This window comes from Ruditapes philippinarum, unplaced genomic scaffold, assembly GCF_026571515.1.
Source record: "Ruditapes philippinarum isolate M1 unplaced genomic scaffold, ASM2657151v2 ctg4655_1_1_1_1, whole genome shotgun sequence".
NCBI lineage: Eukaryota > Metazoa > Mollusca > Bivalvia > Venerida > Veneridae > Ruditapes > Ruditapes philippinarum.
This window is the reverse complement of record NW_026854473.1, coordinates 55,449-70,463: the sequence shown is the minus strand read 5'-3', so window position 1 is coordinate 70,463 and position 15,015 is coordinate 55,449. Positions and strand designations below refer to the sequence as shown.

The 15,015-nt window shown below is 32.6% G+C and overlaps 2 protein-coding genes across 3 annotated transcripts in view; one reads left to right on the top strand and one right to left on the bottom strand.

The window, feature by feature from the left end:
- Positions 1-806: 806 nt before the first annotated feature.
- Positions 807-8,506, bottom strand: LOC132740221 (myeloid differentiation primary response protein MyD88-like). The gene is made up of 6 exons (XM_060728083.1): positions 8,019-8,506; positions 7,286-7,360; positions 6,686-6,742; positions 6,149-6,338; positions 4,844-4,935; positions 807-3,203 (listed from the first exon to the last, which is right to left on the bottom strand). Exons 1-6 carry the CDS (start codon positions 8,368-8,370, stop codon positions 2,425-2,427), a joined length of 1,545 nt encoding a protein of 514 aa, XP_060584066.1. The 5' UTR covers positions 8,371-8,506; the 3' UTR covers positions 807-2,424.
- Positions 8,507-8,526: 20 nt separating this feature from the next.
- The window catches only part of LOC132740220 (solute carrier family 49 member 4 homolog), a 39,788-nt gene continuing 33,299 nt past the window's right edge, over positions 8,527-15,015 (top strand). The window contains exons 1-3 of one of the 2 annotated variants that reach the window (XM_060728081.1): positions 8,527-8,634; positions 13,142-13,361; positions 14,514-14,721. In XM_060728081.1, the coding sequence (XP_060584064.1) occupies positions 13,194-13,361; positions 14,514-14,721 (376 nt within the window). In that variant the 5' untranslated portion in view covers positions 8,527-8,634; positions 13,142-13,193. Of the gene's footprint in view, positions 8,635-9,037; positions 9,114-13,141; positions 13,362-14,513; positions 14,722-15,015 lie in introns of those variants that run through there. The other variant, XM_060728082.1, reaches the window with a different exon arrangement.

Genomic DNA, 15,015 nt, shown 5'->3' with positions numbered 1-15,015 from the left:
CTTAACAATTGTAACAAGCAATTATCATAGTATTGCAAGCAATCCATAAGTCCCCTACCGGTTAGAACCCCATCAACATTCTGAAGGGCCATTGGCCATTCACTAATGTTTCAATTTTCTCTATTTTAAGTAAACTTGTTGGAAAAGTTGAGTTATCATTGGATTCAGTTTATGTGTAAAATTTGCCATATTTTCAGTCTATGTGTTGCCATAGCAACCAGAATTCTCAACATAGGAAGAAAAGAAAAAGACATGCATAATCTCAAGACTGCCATCTACCCATATGTCAAGTTTCATAAAAATATTTCCAGTACTTTTTGCTTTATCACTGGATCCAGTTTATGTGTAGAATTTGCCATATTTTCAGCCTATTTGTTGCCATAGCAACCAGAATTTTCAACATAGGAAGAAAAGAAAAAGACGTGCATAATCCCAAGACTGCCATCTACCCATATGTCAAGTTTCATAAAAATATTTCCAGTACTTTTTGCGTTATCACTGGATCCAGTTTATGTGTAAAATTTGCCACATTTTCAGCCTATTTGTTGCCATAGCAACCAGAATTTTCAACATAGGAAGAAAAGAAAAAGATGTGCATAATCTCAATACTGCCATCTATCCATATACCAAGTTTCATAAAAATATTTTCAGCACTTTTCAAGTTATCGCGGGATCCAGTTTTGTGGACGGACGGACTGACGGACTGACAGACAGACAGACAGACAGACAGACAGACAGACAGACGGACGGACAGACGGACGGACGGAAAACCTAAAGTCCCCTCCGGTAAACCGGTAGGGGACTAAAAAGATAGCATTTTGTAAAAGGAAAATGCTTGCTTAGTGTATAGATCATTGTAAAGTGATCTTCATAGAAAAAAGTAGGTATTTTGATCTGTTGCAACATAATGCATTATACTAAAGAATTTAGCTACATTTATCACACAAAGTAGTTCAGCAACACAAGATGTAAAAACATGATAATTATGCAATACTAATGTCAAATTTGTGCAATATAAGTCCATAACAAATTTCTCATTAGACTGCTAAAACATTACACTTTAAACTTAATTAAAACAATCTAGAAAAAATGTTTGCTTTTCAAGATACACATTATGTATAAGTATAATAAAAAGAATAGTTTACTGTTAATCAATTTTTGATTATGACAGAAAGTTCATGGAATGCATTTACTATTATCACATCGTAAATACATGACTGTTTAATTAAAATACATAACAACATCTTAGTTTCATTACTGAATTGTGGTTGACCACATGGCGTATATGGAAATTACTTATTTCTTGAAAATGATATTTAAGAAGTTCTCAAATGAACATCATTATAGTAATAACTACTAAAGTGGTAAAAAAAAACTGGTTTGATCCATTTTTCATAAAAAGTTCAAACCTATTTTTGATGCTAATTGTAAGTAGGTAGATATACAGGTGAAGAACACATCTGAAATAAGTTTTTCTTGTTTTTTTTGTTTGTTGGGTTTTATATTTCATCAACATTGTAAAGGTCATATGGCGACAATAAAGATTTTTTGTAGCAGGAAAGACCTCAGGTGCTTCTTTGTGCATTATTTTAGACAGGACAATGGCCAGGTACAAGCTGGATAGTTTCCTTACATGAAAGATTTCAAAGTCAATGGCGGGAATTGAACCCTGAGCTGTGAGAGGCAAGTGGTTTGAAGACAATGACCTAAACCATTGGCTGAGGACACCCCTCTGAATAGTTGAAACTTGTTGAGCAATGTTTCAAAGTCTCACTAACATTGTACATGTTATTTTACAAAACAGAATTCAGGTAACTCATTATTTCAAGAATTTTTAGGCCAATATGTGGAACCACTGGCCTTTCATAAACTATATGAAGTCCTAGTGAGATTCAAACCATAAGCAGTAATGGTAACTTTAAACACTATGTAATTAATGGAAGTTCCCAAAAACCTAAGTTGAAAAACTTATCATACAATATAAAACAGCACTTAAATGTTTCTACAAAGCATATTATTTCATAAATGCCTATACCTATATACATCTTTATACAGCTGATAGCATGAAAGAAATTTCAAATGCAAAATAAAAGATATCCAATAAAAAACATGTATCTTTAAACATAAATTTATCTCAGCATTAAAATAAGAATGTAAATTGTATATTTTTTCATTTTCTACAGTATGTACACTGTATTTGATATGTCTATGCTTCCAATATATGTCAGTAATTATAATTATAAACAGATCCTTTTAAATGAACAAGACAGATAACGGGCCCTAGGTCACTCACCTGAGATGTTGTTATAAGAAACAATAAATGATGGATGACTAACACATTGTCATCACAAAAGCTCACCTCTGGGCATTGATACTCAGGGGAGCTAAAGATGTGTTACATTAAGGTTCACAATATGTTTCTTTTCAGCAAAAATATTCTTTTGCTTCACTTTGTTTACAGGAGTTTTGTGTAGGGATTGGTGGGACGGGTCGTCGATTGACACCTGGAGAACTGCCTTGTGATGACAGATCTGTTCTAGCAAGAGGGGACAAATTCTGCTGCGTCTGTCCGCCTGCTGAACTTGATGTTTGTAAAGTCTGGTATCCCCGATTGGCTGCGTTGCTAGGCGACTGACTTCTATCCCGAGTAGCTATTGGCTGAGTGTAATGAGCTGTTCTTTGACCATAAGTATCAGCAACAACTTCATTTGAAGCAGAGTTATCCACCCCTTGTAAACGACGAATATTACTGATTCGTTCATAATCATTTGATCTCCTGGGTAATGGTGGAGAGGCAGATAACAGTTCCAGATAAGGTGGGTAGTTTGCTGTCGGCTGAATGTAATCATTACCTCTTGTATCCGAGGAGGAACCAGAGGAATAAGTTGAAGTACTCATTGACGATGACCCTGATGTTCCACTGGAACCAACACTTGACAATGAACTTGACCCCTGGCTAGAACTTGAATCTGACCAGCCAGGTACCGATGATGAAGTATCCAGATTCAACGTATTTAATACATTTTGGTTTCGGAACTTACATTCAGAAGGGTTTAAAGGTGCCTTAAGTGAGGATACAAGCCTTGTCCAAAACCACTCCAGTAATTCTTTCCTTGTGTAGTTACAACAGGTGATATGTCTCAAAATTTCAGGAATGGTGCAGTCTTGTATCAGCACTGGAATCAGTTTCTTATTTCGTGAACCTAAAATAAACACCAGTAACTGAATGTCACAAAACAAACCAGCACACAAAGAAATAAAAAGAAAGAGGAAGTCCAATCTACAAAATATCTGGACCATTTAGTATCAGACACAATTATAAATTGTAAAAGCCTTTGGAAGTCTATGCAAATCAATAAGACATCAAGGGGCATTTTTTTTATTCAACTTCTGTAACAGCCACAATGCAGCTATGCTATGTTTCATATATCATTTATCAAAGCTATTTGCATTGTTGTTTCTGAGAGTATATTCCTAAAGATATAATTCTATATGAACAGGTCTATGTTGCAAGAGACACTGGTGTATTGTCATTTTCTCAAATAGACAGATAAAACCTTTGTTGAGGTAAGTAAGACAATGCTACAAGCCAAATATGGTCAAATTTCTAAGCTTTTGACAAGTCAGTTTTGGAAAAACTCTAAGATGAGACTATTAGAACCAAAAGGTTTCTTGCAACTTCATAAGGTTATGACACATATGACAGACCACTGCAGGTGATTAATACCCCCATAAGCAACTTTCACTTTTTGAAAAATAAGTAGTCTGAAGAAAAATTTGACCTCAACCTATAGTTAATGAAGTATCAACTGTGTACAAAGATTTATTTCAATTAATTGCAATCTCAACCAGGATCTTCATATGAACTTGCTTTAAACCAAGTTTGATTACAATATCTCATTTCTACCTCTAGATATTGTCCAGAAACCATTTTTCTATTTTTAGTAACAGTGACCTTGACCCAAGGGTTCCAAAATGCAAAACCAACTAAGGTCTTCATATAAGCTTGATATACACCAAGTTTGATTACAATATCTCATTCATAACACTAAAAATTGTCCAGAAACCATTTTTCTATTTTAAGTAATGGTGACCTTGACACAAGGGGGTCCAAATTCAATACCAACCGGAGTCTTCATACAAGCTTGCTTTACATCAAGTTTGATAACAATATCTCATTCCTATCTCTTGTTATTGTCTGGAAACCATTTTTTCTATTTTATGTAACAGTGACCTTGACCCAAGAGGGTTAAAATGCATTACCAACCAGGGTCTTCATATGAGCTTGCAATACACCAAGTTTGATTACAATATCTCATTCATAACTCTAGTTATTGTCCGGAAACCATTTTTTTCTTGTTTTTAGTAATGGCGACCTTGACCCTGGGAGGTCCAAATGCAATACCAACCGGGGTCTTTATATAACGGTAAACCTTGCTATACAACAAGTTTGATTACAATATCTCATTCCTAACTCAAGTTATTGTCCGGAAACCATTTTTCTATTTCTAGTAACAGTGACCTTGACCCCAGGGGTCCAAACGCAATACAAACGGGGGTTTCCACATAAGGTTGTTTTACCAAATTTGATTACAACTTCTCATTCCAAACTCTTGTTATTTTCCAGAAACCATGAAGGAAACTGACAGACGAACCAACCAACAAACTGACTCCTATAAACCCACCTTAAACTTTGTTTGTGGGGGCATAATTAAAGTAGCCAAGTTCTTGATAGTGCAGTTTCTGATGAGAAGTCACCTTTTTGACAAACTGACAATGAGATTATACATTCAAAATTCATACCTCGGTTAAAATAACTGAATAATTTCATCTAGTTACTAACCTGGTGAAAGACCATGAGCAAATTTTGTCTGGAAATCACAAGCTGAACTCTGCAAATAACTGGGTGATATAACAATGATCATCCTCCTACATCTGAAAACAATAAACCCAATCACTTAAGATTGAAGCCCTAATTATCTCTTTGTCTGTCTTGTTTGCCCTTATACATAATCATTTCTTCAACAAAATAAAGTAATTTCAGAAGTTTTCATGTATAACAGATGACAACAACTTTCAGTCTCAAATGGCACGATTGCTCCTTTTCAAAACATAGTCACCAGGCCCTATGTTCACAAAGATTTAAGAATCAGGATCAAGATCAAAGTTAAAACCTCAAATTAAATATTTAGAAATAACTTGATAAAATTGGACTTGAAATGGTATGTCCATGAAATTTAAGAATACAGTTATTGTTACTTTTGCAAGATAAGGGCATTTTACAGTTGATCCAAATATTGATCTTGATCCTAAAACTGATCCTTATTTTGATCAGATTATTTCTATTTTTGTTTAGTTATTTGTCAATTCTATCCCAAAATAGGTTTGCTTCTTTGGAAAACAGCAATTTTTCACATTTCGATTTAGTACCATTTAAGTTTAGCAAAAAAAGTATAATTTTTAGTTTTATAGAACAATAAATGTGAATTTGATCCTGATCCTTACTTAATGAACACGGGGCCAGTAACCAGGTAGATTTGTCATCTTTTACTAGTTTACTGGAAATTTTCAAAATGTTTTTTATGCTACTTTCTTATTTGATACATAACTTTTTATTCTATTATGCAAAAACAGTTTTGAGTAAACTTTCAATGATACTTGTACGTTGAAAAGTTATACTACATATAACAATAAAAAAATGTTTTGTGACTGTTTTTACATATTAGTCAACCTACCTCAATAACAAGTGAGCCGTGTCATGACAAAACCAAAGTAATGCGTTTGCGACCAGCATGGATCTAGACCAGCCTGCGCATCCGCGCAGTCTGATCAGGATCCATACTGTTCGCTTACAAACCCTATTACAAGTAGAGAAACTGATAGAGAACAGCATGGATCCTGATCAGAGTGCGAGGAGGCGCAGGCTGGTCTGAATCCATGCTGGTCGCAAACCCACTGTTGGTTTTGTCATGACGCGGCTCAAGTTTAGAACCAGGCTAGCCTCTATACTGCTGGTAGCTCAAGTTCTGTATTTTGATACTGAATGCCTTTATCTCTTTTTATGAACTGTTTCAATTCAAAATAAGGCAAATCCAATACATCAATTCAGTAGGTTAAGAATGAGAAAAAAACAACAGTGAATAATAACCTGTGTTCAATCAGTTTAGCTGTAACAGTATTGTGTGAGGCACCAGGAAGGTCGTCCCTCCAAGGTACAAACAGTTTCAGACCATTCTCATCCTCAAGTTTCTCGATAAGTTTCCTTACAAATATCAAGTCTTCTCCCTCTGGGTTATAGCACACAAATGCATCGTATATTGTTGGGATGCCTTTAATAACTGAAAAGATAATTCTACATGATTCTAAATGATGTTTAAATAAATTTTGTATAAAGGCATAGGTAATCATAAGACTACATGTATACTAAAACTAATCTGGATAAAATCATGTTTTCATACAAATCTTTTAATAAATATATGTATGCACTTCTATACATTTGATTGTAATTATTTTCAGTTTTAGAGCTTAGAAAGTTTGAAACATTTATGGGTGTAATATTATTTGACATTTTAAAGGATATTATCAACATATATAGCTACATATACTATAAATTCATAAAGAAATGACTACAAATAAGTCAAACTAAACATTACAAATTAACGTCTTCATTTAAACTGAACATTACCATCATCGACAGCCATAACAGCAGATTCATCAACATCATGATCTAATGTCTGTGACACTGAAAAAACAAAACAACTGATCTGATTAATTGATTCACTAATTAACAAACCAGGATATGCTTTTTAGTTTATTATATATTTTTTAGCATATCTTTCTACATTAAATGCATCTAAATGCATACTGAACCCATATTGTATTACATGTACCCTGAACCATTTTCATGAGAACTGATTCAAGCAATGTATCAATTTGAGCAAAAGTATTTAATACAATTTACCCATCCAATTAATTTTTTTTATATCTTGAATCAGTTATGAAAATAAATAAATTCTGAAGTACAGAATTAATAGAAATTTCCTTCAGACATGTGGGTAACTCATTAATAAATAAATAATCAAATTGAAAGCAATTTTGGCAAAATGTAAAGTTATTTTTACTTTTACTTGTACACTCCCCACTTTCACTCAAAATGTCACTGTAAGTGAACAGTTGCAGAAATAAATTTTAATAATATTTTTTTTTTTATCAAAACTGAATTTTCTATCAGTTGTATAAAGTAATTCTTAAAATAAATTTTTAGCTGTACATAACTATACATTACCTGTGCTATCCTGAATTGGTTTCTGGTTAGTTTTAAATCTGGATTTGATTTCAATATATTTGTCACAATCTCTCTCTATAATAAAAAAGATTAAATTCTATAATATGATATTTTTACAGAATGTTTTCTAGAATTGTTCTTATACACTATCCAAACTATCCTTGGTCTAAGTGCATCATATCATAATAGCCCAAAATACTTCGCGCCAGGGCTTTTTATTACATAAACGATGGTACAGGTAAAGAAGGACATCTGTGAAAGTTTGTAAACTCAGTCTGTCTTGCAATCGAAATATGAAGACAACATAATTAAATATAATAAATTGGCTTTACTCGGGTGAGTGCATTTTCTTTATTTATTGTATGTTGTTTAAGCATGCACTAAATTATTACAAAGTATCTGCCGTTTTAGACGCTGCTCCCAATCCTTACTAGATTGAGAAGGGAAAATAAGTTGCCCATATAAAAACCAAAGTGCCATATCATCCAAGTTAAGCTCGAGGCTTTAAGGCAAATGAATTTTCTTGGAAAAAATCATAACAGAGGAAATGACCTGCCATTAATTTACAATACAGGGTGGAAATTTAAGCAGGGCTGATCAAAAGGTAAAGCGTTGTGTTATTCCAATGGAGCAGGGACATTTGGTGTCAGTGGGATATTAATTATGTGTGAAAAACCTTTCACTTTAAAAGATTATGAAAATCTGTAAACAATGAAATATTTCAAATACATACCAATGAATTTTTTACTGTCAGTGAGAACATCAAACCTTGCTAAAGACATCAAATAACTCCACAAGTTTCCTACAGTTGGTGAGAATTCTGGTCTGGAGGTCCAATCTTCAAGTAACTGCTCTGTCGGACTTTTCTCTCTCTCGAAATTCTTAATTTCTAAATATCCAAAACCGACCATTTCTGCCAGTCCTCTGAAATCATTCATCAAATTAACGTCTTCATTTAAACTTCCTTCTAAGTTTAAGTGTAAAGCAATGTGTCTTCTGCAACTTGAATTCAGCGCTTCCAGAGGAATCTGAACATATTTTGAATTTAAAACACAATCTTCTTGCAACTCGCTTCCCTCCGCCATTTTGAAAATCACTTTCAATTGGAGAATACCTAATCAATCTTTAATGTCACCGTATGCATATTGTAATAAACGTCATATAAAAACCCATGTGAATTTTATTTCCGTGTTGTTGTTGTTGTGTTTACGGAAGTGTAATATCAGATTAATGCGCATGCGTGTGTTAGTAGTTAAACCAATCAAATTTCTTTTTTGCACGTGACTATAAGAATGTCACATGATATCAAAATGGAAGATATACCGATCTGAAAATTTATGGAAGCAAAGGTATTTTTTTAGGATTTGCTTACTACATCTAGTATGTCACAGGTTTTGGTATATCAATAACTTAACATGCATCCTAAAATAACTTAATAGTCTGTACAAATATATTACCTTCTTCTTCCAGTCCTCAAAATTTATAGATAAATTCTTGTTACTCTCAAATATACATTAGAGTCATTTATATGGTACAGTTGTTGACACGTTCAGTGTTACAATCTTTGAATTGACGAGAAAGGTCACACATATATATTTATCAATCAGTGGATAAGTGTCAACAGTTCTTATGTTTTTCTAAAATGTCTGATATCAACATCATAGGATAATTAACATGCAATAATTGCATAATATTTATTGGAACATTGTTCTTGCTGCAAATAATTTATCAAATTTTTATTTTTACCCTGACAGATCTTTTCCAGGATGCCTCCGGGACGGTTGGCTGATTTTTGTGACAATCCCGGTCGTTCCGGGACTTACAGCATGTATGGGTCGACTCATATATCTTAAAGCAGCATTCCTCCAGATTCATGCTAATTTTCATGAAATTTTGAAAATGTATATTAATAAATAAAATATTATGAATTAACTTGAAACCTACATAAATTACCAAAAAGATGTCAAAATTTGCAAAAATAACCCTTACTCATTAGTAACACAGTAGAAATATAGTAATAAATTCTGTAAATTTAGTCATTGATCGCATATAACATGTAAATTATTATTTGAATCTTGAATCTTTTTACTTTTCTAAAATTTTAGTAAATTTTTTTCTCAATTTTACTTTTATTGATATATAAATATGTTTGCTTATCTGGAGGCATGTAGCTTTAATTGCTTCTTTTTCTTCTTGTTCACCCTTCTACAACTACCCCAGCCACAGCGATGAAATGTTCAGTCTTCTGGAGGACCTCAAGATTCCCATAGAGTTTCTCCTCCAGTGGGGTGCTTGCTGCTTTTCTTTGCAGCTACTCTAGATGTGGTCACCTTTGTAATAAGTGTTCTGCCTTTTAATTTTCAAAGGCACTAGAGCATATAGGCGATTTGAACAGCATATTCGTGCATGTGTGCATTCAGCCTGTTGTGGCCAGTGTGCAGCCTGACAAGTGCTACCTGTTCAGCTCTATAATCATCTGATGCTGTCTGTGGCTTCACCAGTGCCTTTTTCAGCGTATAACTTTCTCCTCATGGCTGAGGATGTTGTTGGTCCTTTTGGCCCCTAGTGTGAGCATGCAGTATTCTTGCTACTCTTCAATAAGAGTAAATACCTGCATAATAGCTTTAACTTCTGCTCTATTATTGGGGCAGTGTTTTCCATTTGTGCAATTTCTTAATTGCTAATATACTGAAAATATGAGCCAATATCTTAAATAATTTCTAATTTGCTAATTTTAAAATTATAAAACTGATGACTCTGTCTTTGTGTATCACTAGTATGTAACCCATGTATTTCACAAGATAAAGTTTGATAACATGGGCATTGTTTGAAAATTTATTTCTTAAATTACTTGGTATCATGGAGTATAAATCTGTGTTAGTATTCGTTAAATTTTGGTCTTGTTATGGATGATTTAACTTTGTACTTACCTTAATGTCCAACATTATATAATTTCCTACGTCCATTGAAAGAAATGTTAAGATGTTATCTTAATTTGATAACACTGACACTTGGGGCTGATAAAATATTCACTTTACACCTTGATATCTAAAGAGATAACTGACTTTCATCAGGGAGAACTGACTTTCATCAATACATTTATCAAGAAATAACTCACTTTCATTCAATGTAGATATAAATGACTTTCATTTATGTAAAGAGATATAATAACTAACTCAGATTTGAAATAAGTATTCTGGGAAATTATTCTGTGGGGGAATGTCAGACACACAAGTTATTAGTCAAGATATACATGTACATGAAATGGAACACAAGTGACTCATAAAAATATTTCATACCCCTTCATGTAAAAAGAACAATCCCAGTGTAGTTTGGTTTTAAGCATTGTGCCCCAGGCAATTAGTATCTACAAAAACTTCATGAATAATGCCTGTAAAGTATTGCCCTTAGATAAAGAAATACATGCATGTCCAGTTACTTTAAAGTGAACTATTTTTCTACTTTTTTATTTACATGCACTTTGATTAGAAATTTGAATAGACACACTTTCATGTGTGTGCACTTTGTTACAGATTATGAGATTATACATGAATTAAATGTTATCTGTAACTAGACAAATGTCGGTTTTTCCAAGCTTATACCCTCGGTACAAACAAAGTTTTACTTTTAAAGTTTCACAGTACACTACATTAATCTACCTGCTGCGTTTATTTTCGAATAAATTTGTTTGTACACTTTGATTCAGGAAAACCTGAAATATTTTTAATTCTTGTGCATGTCTATTATTTAGGTACTGAAAGATTTTATGAAGGGAAATAACCTAGGTCCCTCAGAAAATTGTATCAAAATCGTATTGTCTCCCCTTAACTATAATTTTTTCCCTAATATTTCATATTTCTGTTATATTTTTGAAAACATTTTTTCAAAAAATAACAAGATCAAAATAATGATTTATATATTTTACCAAAGTTAATGTCAATCAATAAGATTTACACTAGCCTATAGCATTTCAATTTTTTGTCTTAGTTAGTTCAGAATTGTTGCTCTGATAATATCTTTCTTGACAAGAAATATCAGTCAGCATACTTTGTAAATCCAAAGAGCGTTGCATTTTCTTATATTGCATACCTTTATAATTATATTCTCCTCAAGATGAGCCAAAATATTTAAAAAATATCAAACTTAAGAAAAATGTACTTTGATTTTAGGAAAAGTAAAAAGATCAACATTTAAGTAATAATTTACAAGTTATGTGCGATTAATGAAAGATTTTTCAGAATTTATAACCATATTTTCAATTGCATAATATGCAATAATAATTATTTTTTTCCTATTACTTGAAAAAAAAATTTTGAAGAAAAAAAACCCCCAAAAACAACATTATTCAAGTGATTTGACAGTTTATGATATGTTTATTTATGTTTGTTTTGGTTTGACAGTAAATTTATTTAGATTATATAGACTTAAGTGAAGCTTTCTTATTTTTTTTTTTTGAATACATACATATATATATATATATATATATATATATATATATATATATATATATATATATATATATATATATATATACAGTCACATTCCTCCATTTACGGGCATCGGTCTATTTGAGACCATACTTGTGGGGTTTATATTTAATGTGGGGCATACATAAGGCCTCGCAACTCTGGCATGTTTAAAACGATGTATGGGGGCGTAGGCTACCCTTCTAACATAGTGCCCGTAGGCCGGTTTTAGTAGTAAATGATATATGTCCCACAAATGTATATATTTTTAATGGGGTTTTATGTTATTGGTCAATATGTTTTCACCTATGGTAAAATTAAATATATAGTTGATATATATAACGTAGTACCCCTTAGTTCTGTTGTTTGGAAATGTCATTATATGCCTACATAGTGGCATATATAAAAACTGACTGCATGAAAAAATGCCACTCAACTCGGTCTTATAAATAGGCCCCGTAAGTGAAGATATGTGTGAATATATATATATATATATATATATATATATATATATATATATATATATATATATATATATATATATATATATATATATATATATATATATATATTATATATATATACACACTTATACTTCCAACATCAGTTTCTATGATAAAAGCATTTGAAAACTTGAATGTTTATCATAGACTTTGTTAAACATAATTATATGATTTCTTTGTTTTGTTGATAATTTTATGGTATGAGCAGCAATTAAATCTACCTTTTTTAAAGAGGACAGGAACTGAATCAGGGTAATAATGTGTCCTTTTTCAAAAGGATATTTTACCGTCTCTCCAACAGCATATTCTAAAGTCTTTCAAAAAAGATATTCTAAATCCTCTCAAACAGGCTATTCTGCAATCTCTCAAACAGGATATTCTTAAGACATCTAAAACAAGATATTTTAATGCCCTCTCAAACAGGATATTTTAACCCTTTCTGACAGGATATTCTAAACCCTTTCAAACAGTATATTCTTATCTTGATGAAAGCTAACTTGAATTCAAAGTTGATATTCTACCCTCCCTAAAAGGAGGTAGGCTATATTGTTGCTCATACTTTAACTTGAAAATCATTTTTCTCCAGCATTAGAATCTACAGTGCTGACTGTTACGTCTCATTATGATGTTGTGATTGAACACTAGTGTTTGTCAATACAGACATTGAACATTTAAACATTAATTATTAAGATTTCAGCAAGAATTTGGTATAAGATAACAACTGTGGTATAAGATTAAGTGATTGTGCTGCTGAATAACCAATATCACGAAAAGTTTTTGCTGACAGCTACCACTGCTTCAAGTTGACTTTAAAAGACTCCTTTCCCCATGATTCTTGCAAGATGTAGGAATTGTAATATCATGATTTTATAATGGTGTATTTCCAGGTATGAGTAAAGTATTGTTGTTATAGATTTACATCACAAAGATTTATTAAACATGACGCTGTCCGATGGTGAAGAATCACAGTCGCTGATAATAGACAAAACCCGTACTCAATATGGAACAGTCCAGCAATCACAAGATGGCGGTCATGATTTTAGAGGACAAAACAAGGATTTGTATAGTCAGGTTCAACAGATTCAGGATAAAGAACTGAACATCAAGGTGAGGGCTGAATGCTATATGTAATAGAAAGAGCATCGAAACAGGAGGCTATCTGATTTGTTTTCAGGGGGCATAGCCCCCGAGTATAAATCAGATTGCCGAGTGTTTTGATGTTCTTTCTCTTTTGTATCATAGTCAAAAATAAAAACACGTTCCCTGATGTCACAATATGAAACCCCAGAAAAAAGGAACCAATGGACGAGCATCTGAATATTATATTTCTATGGCTTTCCCTTTCCCCGTCGTCACTATATGTAAACCTCAGACAAAATGAACCAATCAATGGGCATGCTCTGCAGTGCGGGTAACTAATACCTGCACTCCAGTTAACGCATTGTGCATGTATATATATATACGATTTAACTCTGACACATTTTCAACAGAAAGGTCCCCAAACTATGATACAAGTATTATGTATCTTCCTTTTTCCAAAAGAACAAATTGTTTTCCTACTGTCACGGTCTGTTCATTAGTTAATTAATTCACCATTATAATTTATTAAAGATAATTAATCAAGTGGAAAAAACTATTAACACTGATAAGTTTTAAGGTTTATTTAACAATTACAATGTTGGACTCTCGTTTATCTTCGTCAGTGTTATAAAATATCAGATATATAGAGAAATTCAATGTCAGGAATGTATAAAAATCAGGTAGATGTGATTATTCTAAAAATTGAGTTGATGTTCTTTTGGGTTTACCCAGAGTGAATACAAGTATATAGTTTTTGTGCTCTCAAATAAGTAGAAAAGTCTGATTCAGGGGCAGATAACTCAAAAAGAGAACGGTGACCCCAATTTTTGTTTTGCTTAAAATGTTTCTGTTATCATATTCTAACAATATGCCAAGTTTAAAGAAATTCTATTGAACAGTTTTAATTTTGCCTATATGTCTATATTTCCAGCCACCCAGATAGGGGGATTTAGCTTTAAAAAGCAGGGGATTTGGACTAAAAGTAGGGGGATTATTAAACAATTATATTTCTTATAAATGGTCTTTTAAAGTGACATTATCCCCATCGCGAGAGAACAGGTGAAAGTTGGTCTGAGTCACCATTATAACAGTCAGTCTTTTGAAATATAAAATCAATTAATCTCAACAATGAAAAAAAGAGCATAATGTCACTTTAAACAACAGTTTACTATTATCTAGGTATATAAGAGAAGATGGTATATCCTGTTTGTATATGGTATGATGGCAATGACCCAGTGCGCTGTGTGGAACACATTTAGCCCTATCTCTGCTGTTGGTGAACGTGTCTTTGGCTGGGATACAGCTGGACTGTCATTACTTACAAACTGGGGACCAATTTCATACCTTCTTGGGACTTTTGCATTTTCTTGGATACTTGATGTGAAAGGTATGTTAAGATTTGTTTTAAGGATCATGCAAATAGGTTAGATTGTATCTTTTTTATAACCCTCTCTATGCAATGGCAAAGGAAGGTATATATTTTTACCTGGTATGGGTGCTTGTGTATGTGTGAGCACAAAATTGACCTTGCCTTTAATTCAGGCCTTTATTGTCAAGGTCCCATTACTGAAATTCGCTTCAATTGTCATAACTTTGTTATTTGTTGATGTATATATTTCAGAAAAAGGAACATTTAACAGAACTGACATGTTAATTCAAATGTGACATTGACCTTTGAATG

Bases quoted from the DNA above. Each gene is read 5' to 3' on its own strand.
- LOC132740221 (XM_060728083.1), bottom strand. From the start codon at position 8,370: ATGGCGGAGGGAAGCGAGTTGCAAGAAGATTGTGTTTTAAATTCAAAA. The intron at 7,361-8,018 runs GTATGTATTTGA...TTTTTATTATAG, and splicing joins TGACAGTAAAAAATTCATTG to AGAGAGATTGTGACAAATAT. The intron at 3,204-4,843 runs GTTAGTAACTAG...TGTTTATTTTAG, and splicing joins TGCTCATGGTCTTTCACCAG to GTTCACGAAATAAGAAACTG.